The sequence below is a fragment of the Enhydra lutris genome, unplaced genomic scaffold (genome assembly GCF_002288905.1).
Source record: "Enhydra lutris kenyoni isolate GAN:26980312 unplaced genomic scaffold, ASM228890v2 scaffoldscaffold90, whole genome shotgun sequence".
Lineage (NCBI taxonomy): Eukaryota > Metazoa > Chordata > Mammalia > Carnivora > Mustelidae > Enhydra > Enhydra lutris.
This window is the reverse complement of record NW_019154174.1, coordinates 5,555,992-5,566,183: the sequence shown is the minus strand read 5'-3', so window position 1 is coordinate 5,566,183 and position 10,192 is coordinate 5,555,992. Positions and strand designations below refer to the sequence as shown.

General features: G+C 55.8%; 1 protein-coding gene across 2 annotated transcripts; it reads right to left on the bottom strand.

Annotated features, from left to right (window-relative positions):
• Positions 1 to 263: 263 nt before the first annotated feature.
• On the bottom strand, positions 264 to 9,687 carry LOC111162306 (family with sequence similarity 57 member B). Of its 2 annotated transcripts, XM_022526634.1 has the most exons (7): positions 9,578 to 9,687; positions 9,367 to 9,425; positions 8,593 to 8,719; positions 4,139 to 4,222; positions 1,293 to 1,527; positions 759 to 854; positions 264 to 551 (listed from the first exon to the last, which is right to left on the bottom strand). In XM_022526634.1, exons 1-7 carry the CDS (start codon positions 9,685 to 9,687, stop codon positions 264 to 266), a joined length of 999 nt encoding a protein of 332 aa, XP_022382342.1. The 2 variants fall into 2 exon arrangements, with proteins under 2 accessions (XP_022382342.1, XP_022382343.1); XM_022526635.1 differs by lacking the exons at positions 8,593 to 8,719; positions 9,367 to 9,425; positions 9,578 to 9,687 and adding an exon at positions 5,106 to 5,562.
• Between the last annotated feature and the right edge of the window lie 505 nt (positions 9,688 to 10,192).

Genomic DNA, 10,192 nt, shown 5'->3' with positions numbered 1-10,192 from the left:
GAGAAGGGGTGTGCAGGAAGGGTTAGCTACCTTCGGCTCAGGCACTGCTGGGAGATGAGGCTCCCCTCCCTGCCTGTCACTGGTCCCCGCCCCTCGGCCCCTGAGGGGAGATGTCCTACCCCTTTGCTGTCCACCTGTCAGTCCCGGGGCTGTCAGGGCAAGAGGCTCCTGGCTCCCACCCTCTGCCCGGCAGCCCCAAAGCCCCGGCCCCAAGGTGGGGGGTGGGATGGGGCAGGGGAGCGCCCCACCCCCGGGCCCCACCCTCAGTCCTGGGTCTGGCAGGGAGAGGGCGGTCGGGAGCCCCGGGGCCGGAAGAGGCGGCAGGCCCCGCGGCAGATGAGGAAGAACCAGTAGAGCTGGGGGGCCAGGAGCAGCGCGGCGCCCAGGTTGATGTGGGCCGGGATGGCGAGAGGCACGGCGAGCAGCGGCAGGCCGGCGTGCCGCCCGTAGGCCCAATACAGGTAGGGGAAGAGCAGCACCCGGCAACACAGGAAGCTGATCAGCATCAGGGCCCCGTTCACCTTGTGCAGCAGAGTGTGCTGCTGCTTGTACTGCGGGCGGGCGGGCAGGTGGGCGGGGCGGTCAGAGAGCGGGCGGGGCCCCGACTCCGCCCCCTTCCCCTTCTCTGCCCCCTCCCCGGACCCCGCCTCCCCTGACCCTCGCCTGCAGCCCCTCCCAGACCTGGTCCCTTGAAGAATTCCTGGAGCTCCCCGAAAGTGCCCTCCCCTGAGGCTCACACACCCGCAGGCCCCTCTCACCTGGATGAGGATCTTGCCAAGGCAGACGAAGGGGGTGCTGACCTCCGCCATCAGCAAGCAGCCTAGAAAGAAGTCTCCCTTGCCCTGACGCCACACCTGCGGAGGAGAGGGAGGAACTAGCCTGGCCTCACCCTGGACTCCCTCCCTTCTTCTCTCTGGGGCCACTTTTGGAGATGCTCAACTCGGAAAGTCTGAACACCTGTGTTCACCCTATTCACGGGAAGTCCGTATCCTACCAACCATCCTGCAGGGGTGGGGGGGGGCGGAGGGGACTTTATACCTTCTGTTACAGACGAGGGAACCGAGGCCAAGAGACCTGCAACAATGGCTCCCAGGCCCCACGGTTGGGCATATCCAGCCCGGGCCAGGAGATTCCAGACCCTCTCAGTGCTTGGGGCTAGCCTGGTGCTCAGGAAACCCTCTCCGTCCTGGGACTGCCCTGCTGCTGGGGGACCTGGCCACAGGGTTCCCCTGACTCCTATAGCACTGGTGTGAGCAGGACAGGGAGCCCTGGCTCTCAGCACCCCGACTCACCACCGACAGCGGGAAGCACACAAGCACCATGACGGCGTGGTGGAGAACCATGAGGAACTCCTTGTGCAGGTAGCCGCGCGCCACCGCCCAGGTGCTGCCCGGGGCTCTGGGCCCCCCTTCATCCCCTCCATGCCCCTTGACCTGGTGCTTGTGCCAGTGACAGAGGAACATGGCGTAGATGTCATAGATGAAGTAGGGCACAGCGAATTGCGTGTAGGCAGAGGAAAGCCAGTGTCTGTTGGGCAGAGAGAGGGGAGAGGAGATCAGAGAGGAAAGGAGATGGACAGAGCAGTGACCAGGTGCCTGGGTCAGCCCTGGACATGCCACCGGAATCAGATCACAAGTGATATTCACACTTGTGAAAGTGTGAGTGGACTCTCGAGATCCATGGTGGAACCCAAGGGTAGAGGGCAAAAAACTGGCCCAAGGTCAGATGGTCACAACGCCGGTAGGTAGGAGTTCTGGGAATCAAATCCAGACTGTCTGACCTCAGAACGCACCCCTTTTTCATATTCATTCATTCATTCATTCATTCATATTCTCTCTCTCTGCAATATGGGGAGAGGGGAGGTAGGGAGAAGACACCAAAGGACAGCCATAGACCACAGGGCAGTGACAGAATGAGAAAGCAAACTCAGGCAAGATCTGAGAGACAGGCGAGGTTAGGACAAATGACAGCAGAAGAGGCAAAAGCAATGGAGACGGGTCATACTGGCGACATCCATTGACACGCAGGCACTGTTCTAACATCCAAAACCTTTTACATGCCTAAACTTATTCACTCCCCACAGAAACCCTATACAAAGTAGGGTTGGTTACCACCCCCATTTTACAGATGAGGAAACTGAAAGACTAGGTGACTTGGCCAAGGAATAACCAACCATGGGAAGTCTGGCTCCACTGTCCCTAGAAGATTCGAGACAGGTATCACCGAGAAGCCGCACTGGGGACTTGGTGGTACTGTCAACGCTGCCTGTTCTGCCCGAATATGGCCCAACCTCTTGTTGTTGTTGTTGCTGGTTTGTTTGTTTGTTTGTTTGTTTGTTTCAGGTACAGCCAAGCATTAAGAAGAAAATGCTGAGGAAAAGGAGCCAAGAAGAGAGAAAGTTCTGTGTACTTTGAGAATAAACAAAAATGAAAAGTGCACAAATATGCAACATTGCATTTTTCTTCTTGACTCAGCACAATGAGCACTTTCTCTTAAATGTTATAGCCGCATGGCAGGTCTCAGGTGGGAGTGCGAGGTCAGGGAACTGGCCCAGCTAGGTGGAGGGATGAAAGCAAAGTCAGCCGGAGTGACGCAGAGAAGGAGCTGAGACCACATAGGAGGAGCTGCCCAAGGGAGAAGAGGAATGAGGGTCTGGGGGGAGGCCAGTGAAGGATCGGGTGAGAGGGAGACAGAATACAAACCCTTGAAGACCAGCCAGCAAGGGGACAGGTAGCCCACTCCAGGAGAGATGATTTGGGGCAAAGAGAATCTGGGACCCACGCTGGAGCATGGAGAAAGGCAAAAGGGAAAGGGAGCAGCAGCCCAGGTTAGACACTCAGGGCAGGAAAGCAGGGAGAGCCCTGGTGGAAAGGGGTTCGACTGGCCCAGGGGGAGTTGGAGCAGGAGTGGCTGGGAGAGCTAGCCCCAGGGGCCAGTGTGGCTTGTTGGGGGGGGGGGTGGGGGGGGAGCAGTCCTGGTTTGACCTGAAGAGTTAAACCCGTCCCCCACCCTCAGCAGCTAGGTGTTCAGGAGTAGGAACAGCTGTTGTCCCTGGATTAACCCTGATCTTCCCCACCCACCTGAGGATTACAGGGGAAGGGACAAGAACAGACCCGGGGAGGGGGGTAAGAAATATGAGTGGAAAGGTGACCTCTGTGTGAGAAGGCTCCTCTTAGGTCCGGGGGTGGAGGAGAAGGGCAGAGGGGAAGAGGAAGCCAAGTGTCCCAATGGAATCTGAAGAAAGAGTTAAGTGCCCACTGTGCAAGGGACAAACTGCTTTGGGCTCACGCAACTCAATGCCTCCTCAGGGCAGCCCTTCCAGGAAGGATTGTACCTCACTCCACAGAGAAGGGAACTCATCTGTAGAGAAAGAGGGGTGCCACCAGGTCAGGGTCCTCTAGACTGTGCTCCTACCACCCAACAGTCACCAGAGAAGGGGGTCAGGACCGGAAGTTAAGCGCGGAGTGTCTGTCTTCAGCACCCAGCCGGGCAATCCTGCAGACGGGTCACCTGGAGCTGGCCCGTCAGCACCACGGACAGGGCCCCCTCTCCTTCCTCCTCCCGCCCCAGCTCTCAGGCCTGGGCTTTTTTGGCAAGCACCCCGCACTGCAGCAGCAGCCAGTGCCAAATTCTGGCCTCTTCACCCTTCCCCTCCCCCCCACCCCCCACAGCCCAACCGTTAGTGGCCTTGTCTCAGTCATCTCGCTCCTCTGTCTCCCTCTTGTGCACGGAGCTGGGACTGGACACCTGGGTTCTGGGAGGGGGGCAGAGGGGTGAGCCTGGCATGGGAGGGAGGTACCCCCGTTGCAGTGCTGGTTAGAAAAGGGGTCTGAGGGATGTAAGGGGGGAGGAAAGGGCACACAGGACTACGATATGAGAGTCCAGGAAGCCTAGGAGACGCTCTGACAATCCTTTCTGATCCCCTCTCCTTTTCCCCCTGGCTCTGACCTTTAAGGACAGGACATGGATAAATTTATCCCTGGGTGTTGAGTTGCAGCTAATGCAGTTAACTTGCTCAGTCCCAAGTGAAGGGCTTGGGGACCACTGAAGGAGTCCCCTAGAAGACCTGGGGTCCCCGGGAGTTACACGCACACACGGGCTGCGGGAACCTGGGCAAAGTTGGTCTCGTGGCACTTACTGGTCATCAATGACATGCTTGCAGGAGGTGGAGACGATGTAGCCAGCGGTGGAGGCCATGACCGCTTGGACAGAGGACACTAGCCTGGGGAGAAAGAGGGAGCAGAGGTAGAGGAAGGAGAGGCAGCCCTTGGTTTCTCTTGTCTTTACTCTCCAGTTCCTGTGCCTCGGGCCACTGTCTGCCCATCTCTGCCTGAGGCCAGCTTGCCCGGGGCTCGCCCCCCACCTCAGGCTCCGGGACCTGTCCTGCTTCTACTCCTCAGTACACCCCACTCCTCGCTGCTGTCTTCCTTCCCTTGGTCATTCGTGGACACCGAGTGGTCCTCCTCTCAGGAAGACACCAGGGAGGTCATCTTGAGATGAGACAATGCTGTTAACAAGGTGTTTTCCTCGGGAGGGTCAGGACAGGGACAGCACTGGATGGCAAGGAGGTACCCCAGGCCTGTTCTCGCAGTGCTAGGCCATCCAGTCACCATGACACTCTTTGGTGACCCCACATTCCCCCAGCCACTTTCCCGCTCACTCTTTGACTGTCCCCATGCTCCCCTCCCCAACTCTGGCCCTCATTCCAGCTTGTACAGAGTTCTGCTGTTCACTCCTCTGTCCCTTGTACCCCCAAACATGTGCCCTGACTAATACACAGCTCTCTGCCCCTTGCCTTATTCCCTAATATCTTATAGGAATGTTTTAGTCACATGCTGATCCTGTTTTGGAGGGTGGGAGGGTGAATGGGGGAGAGGAAAGAAAAGCAGTCTGGATACTAGTAGATCAGATGGCTGGGCTTGAACGAGGTCTCCTGGGACAGTAAGGCAGTGAGGGGGGCAGGAAGCTTGGAGGTAAATCCCACCAACCACTTCAGGAACCCCCAGTCCCTAATGGGCCAAGGGTCCAGGGAAGGACTGGGGTACCTTCCACCCCTATAATGCCTGAGAAGGGGAGAGGAGCCGAGGGGAAGGGATGCAGTTTACCTGGCTGAGACAATGACCGCGTCAGCCTCCTCCCAGCGCAGCTGGGGCAGCCGCTGGAGCGTGTTCTTGGAGAGGAGGAAGAGTCCGGGGAATACCACCCCCCCAGCCACCATTGGGGTCAGCATGGTGGCTCAGGCCACGGGCAGGGAGGCTGGCGGCCGTGAGGGGACAGGGAGGCCAAGCTGAAGGGAGTTAGAGGTGGAGAAGGGACACCAAGCCAGGGAGGGAGGGAGAAAAAAAGGGGCACAAAGGGGACAGGGCGGGGACGGGATGGGGCAGGCGAGTCAGACCAGAGGAAGGGAGAAAGGGAGTTAAATGAGACTGGGGAAATGGGGAGAGACTGGGTAGAGGGAGGATCCGGGAAAGGGAGCGGGAGGAAGCTGGCCAGAGGGCTGGAAGCGAGGCAGGAGGAGAGGACTTGATAAGAGGACAGACAGGGAGAGGGTACCGGAGGAGGAAGAAGATGCGGGTGGGGGAGGGGAGGGAGAGAAGAGGCAGGTGGGGAGGGGGGGTTTACGTGGAGAGGCTGGGAGGACCCGAGAAGGCGGGGTGGGACTGTGGTGCCAGCCCTGGGAGGGAGGGAGAGAGGGAGGGAGGCAGGAAGGAGGGAGGGAGACAAGAGGAGAGGCCGGGCAAGTGGTCAGCGGTCAGCACTGCTCTCCCGCCTCTCGCTGCCGCCACGGTCCCCGCCGCCTGGCCCGGAGGCTGCACGGGGCATTATAGAGAGTTCCTGCCCAGCCCCCTGCCCCCTCGGTGGGGAGGGGGAGGGGGAGGGGGAGCCACCAGCTTGGGGAGGGCGGGGGAGGGGTGGGGAATGATGGCACCGACCAGACACCAAGAAACCGGACCTGCAGCAGCGTCTCCCCATGCAGCTCTGAGCCACAGCAGCGGCTGCGACAGAGATGGGGGGGAGCAGAGAAAGAGGAAGGGGGAGGCCCTTAAAGAGACAGCAGCTGCGGCACAGGGGGCTGCTGGGGACATGGGCCAAGGGAGGGTTGGTTCTCCTGTTGGGGAGGAAGGTGCCCCTGGGGTCCCTGGCCAGCTGGGAGGGGGCTCGGAGCCCCCAGATGGCGACTGGACCCTTTTTCCCACCAGCACATTTCAAATGCCTGCCATTTCTTCCTCTGCCAGTGCCTCCCAATGCTTGCCTCAGTGGTCCGCTGGGGTCCCAGTTCAGGGGCGCCACTCCAGCAGAGAGAAAAAGGGTTCCTTGGAGGAGGGAGTGAGACAAAGTGGTGCAGCTTGCTGTCTCTGAAGGATGAGTTTAAGGACTGGATGAGAATAAAAACACCTCAACACAGCCTCCTTCAGGCTCAGAGACCCCCCACATCCTTTACTCCAATGGGAAGGGGGAAAAGTGGAAGGTATGGATGACGTGCCCCTAGGTCCCATCTTGGCTGCAAGCCTGTCTTGTGATCTTGTCTAACATTTGCAAAGCACCTGTCCCGCTTTAACAGATCAAGGAGTGGTCCTGAAGCCTTTGGTGGCCCTCCCCACAGGTCACATAGTTAGGAGAGGCAGGAGCCCTCCCATGCTGGGTATCTGAGTCGCTGCGGGGTTTGAAGAGGGTGAGGAAAACTTGCCTCTCTGAAAACCCACCGGGAATGGGAGGATGTTCCTGCCCCTGTCCCTCAGGCTGCCTGGCCTTTCCTGGCCTCCCCTAAGCACTGGTCACATTCTTTTCCTTCAGGTTTATTATCTTCCAGTCTCCCCTTCCGGGGGGGTGGGGGAGACTTCACAGAATAGTAGTTTCCATGTGGGAAAGGACCCCAGGGATTTGCTGGTTCAAACCTCTCATTCAACCGTGAGGAAACTGAGGCACAGTGACTTAGGGTCATGCTGCATGTCCGTTCAAGGCCCTGCTGGAACCCCATTGGGGCTCTGAGCTGCTTCTTGGAATTTGGCCTTCCTGTCGTGAACCCCACTGTCCTCCAGACTTCTGCATGATGTGGGGCCTGTACCCAAAACGTACTTTGGTTTCCAGGCCTATCCTATGGTACACTTCAATAAGCAACCCTGTGGGGGCACCTGGGTAGCTCAGTAGGTTAAAGCCTCTGCCTTCAGCTCGGGTCATGATCTCAGGGTCCTGGAATGGAGCCCCACATTGGGCTCTCTGCTCAGCAGGGAGCCTGCTTCCCTCTCTCTCTCTGCTTGCCTCTCTGCCTACTTGTGATCTCTGTCAAATAAATAAATAAAATCCTTAAAAATTTTTTTAAAAAGCAACCCCGCAATTTGTTTTTGCCTGTCCAAAGACCTTTCCCTTTGCTCCCCAAAAGAGGTGCAAAAGGCTGGATTTGCAATTTTGTGCTGCCCTCTAGTGGCATGCAGAAGGAACAGACCCTGAGAGGTCTCTAGCCTTTGGCCAAGGAAGTTAGGGACAACTTAGGGATAATAGTGGCCCTAGCTTCTTGACCTCAGGGCTTCCCCTAAGAGGGGGAAAAAGAACCCAACTTCTTCTTTTTTTTTAAAGATTTTTTAAAATTTATTTGACAGACAGAGATCACAAGTAGGCAGGCAGGCAGAGAGAGAGGAGGAAGCAGGCTCCCTGCTGAGCAGAGAGCCCAATGTGGGGCTTGATCCCAGGACCCTGGGATTATGACCCGAACCAAAGGCAGAGGCCTTAACCCACTGAGCCACTCAGGCACCCCAGGACCCAACTTCTTAAGTGTTTACTACATGCTGGGCAAGAGGCAAGGTAGTTTATGTTCATTCTTAATTTAATCTTCCCAGATGGTAATACCTGTTTTATAGACAAGAAATGGGCTCAGAGATTTAAGGGAGGGGGAAAAATTTTTAAAAACTTGCCCAAGACAACACAGCTATGAGAACTGGCAAAACTGGATAGCTCCAAAGAACAAAGTTGAGTTTGGGGGGAGGGTGGGCGATCGTAGGGCTCCTTATCTACTTGATTCAGGGCTACAAACCTGGTCAAGTCATGGCTTCTCTTTGGATGACATGAATTACAGCAGACAGAGACACTTTCCTGTCTTCCAGGAATCCACCTAGACACCCACATTAACTCTGCCTTCTGTCTGCTCCCTCTCCCACCGGTTTCCATGATAGCTCATGTGTATATTAAGCTATGGCGAATAGGTCAAAAATTGGCAGCAGAAGGGCCCAATCCAGCCCACAAACATGCTTTGTTTAGCCGTATGGTGTTGTCAGGATAGTATTTTCTTAAATTCTAACTTATTTGTCAGTGTTTGAAAATTAGGAGATCTCACATCAAAGCTCAACTTCTTTTAAGAAAGAATCAGGTCAGACAACATGGAGCCCCCCAATTCTAGTTCCGTAATGTTTGGTTGGAGTCGACCAGCTGCTGCCCCATGGATGGGCTAAGCATGGAGTCCTCAAGCTCGCCAGGCATCCCCACACAGCCTACAGCCTTGTTCCTGCTTCTGCTCTCACTACTAACTCTTCCTGAAAGCAGGAGCCCAGCTCCAACCAGCCCCAGCCCAGGAAGGATGCCCTCACCCTGCCCTCTTACTTGGACGCCACCGAAACAGCCTCCGCTCTCTCCATCCGCAGGTTGGAGTGGCTCTGCAGGCCCCAGCAGAGGACAGTGAAGCTCAGTGGGAAGAAAATGCAGCCCAGTACAAAGAACAGGGCCATGTCTGTCTGGGGTAGAGAAGGTGAGAAAAGATGAGCATGAGAACACACAGTGTCCCTCAGACCCGAAGACTCCCTTCACCCTGATTACTCAACGCCCCATGGGATCCATCCATCTGTAAGCCATCAGGTGTTGCTCTCCCCTAATCTCTTTGGGATTTTTTTTTTTCTTTTAAAGATTTTATTTATTTATTTGAGAGGGAGAGAGAAAGCATGACCAGGTAGGGGGGAAAGCAGAAGGAGAGGGAGAAGCAGACTCCCCACTGAGCTGTAAGCCCAAGGTGGGGCTCAATCCCAAGATCCCAGGACCAGGAAATCATGATCTCAACTCAAGGCAGACGGTTAACTGACTGAGCCATCCATGCGCCCCTCTTTGGGACCTTTATTTCACTTTAAATATCCCTCATCCAGAACAGTTGGACATCCTGATTTTTTTTTTTTTTAATCAACCAATTACGACAATTTCATCTTCTCCCTGTAATCCTTGGTGCTGGTCTACACTTCCCAATCCATCTCACACCTTAAAATTTCTTCTCTTCATCCCTCAACCCTACAGATGTGTGCCTGCTCCTTCTTAGGAACTCCACCCTACCCCTTCTTCTGCCCTCCCCCAAGCTCTTCCCTTCTCCTCTCCCTTCTCCTGGGTTCTCACCTGGAGGGGCAAGGTGGAGGCTACAGAGGGAGGCTGATGATTTTCCCCAGCACCCAGAACTCAGAAAAAGGAAAGAGGGTGTTCAAATTACAAAGATATTTGAAATTCAAAAATAATACTTCTTAAAAAAGAAAAACCAAGGCATTATCCCATTAACAAAGGGGGAAAAAAAAAAAGAAACAACGCAACCCCTGAAAACATACATATTTACATATATGTTATTTTTGTCTGGAAGAGCCTCCTCTCCCATACACTGCAGGGAGGGGAGGGGTGCAGAAGGCCCAGGGGTGATGCAGGGAGTTGGGACTCGCCATCCTGCATCTCTTAGGCAGCTTTGAGGGGACCTTCTTTCAGGACACAGGGAGGGTGTCAAACTGCAAGGGCACGAGGCTGAGGCAGCTGGGCGGAGGCAGTTGAAGAGGGCGGGAACACCTCGCTCCCATTGGTGGGCGGGTGGACGGTTTAGAACAGGCTCTCCCCCCATTGGCCCACCTCTTGAAACATGCGCCCTATCATATGCTTCCTGGCAGAGCGGCCTCCTCTGGCGGGGGTGGGCTGTGCGGGGCTTTCTAACGCAGAACTGACCAATTAGAATTCGTGGCTGGCTCAATGGACAGCTTCGTTTCAGGCAGAGCTGGAAAAGGAGTGAGGAAAAGGTGGGAGGGGGAGAATAGGAACGTCCTAGGACTCGTGGCTTTAAAAGGCAGTACAGTATAGGATAATAGTTAAGACGGCAATTTCTAGGGTGGGACCATCTGGGCTTCAAAATCAGACTGCGGATAATAAAAGAAACTGACTGTATGCCTCCATTTGGATGAAGTTCAAA

Excerpts from the sequence above, each read along its gene's own strand:
- LOC111162306 (XM_022526634.1), bottom strand. The coding sequence starts at position 9,687 with ATGCAGGATGGCGAGTCCCAACTCCCTGCATCACCCCTGGGCCTTCTG. Across the intron at positions 8,720-9,366 it reads CCTCCACCTTGCCCCTCCAG|ACATGGCCCTGTTCTTTGTA; the intron begins GTGAGAACCCAG and ends TACCCCAGACAG. Across the intron at positions 4,223-8,592 it reads GCTGTTTCGGTGGCGTCCAA|GCTAGTGTCCTCTGTCCAAG; the intron begins GTAAGAGGGCAG and ends CTTTCTCCCCAG.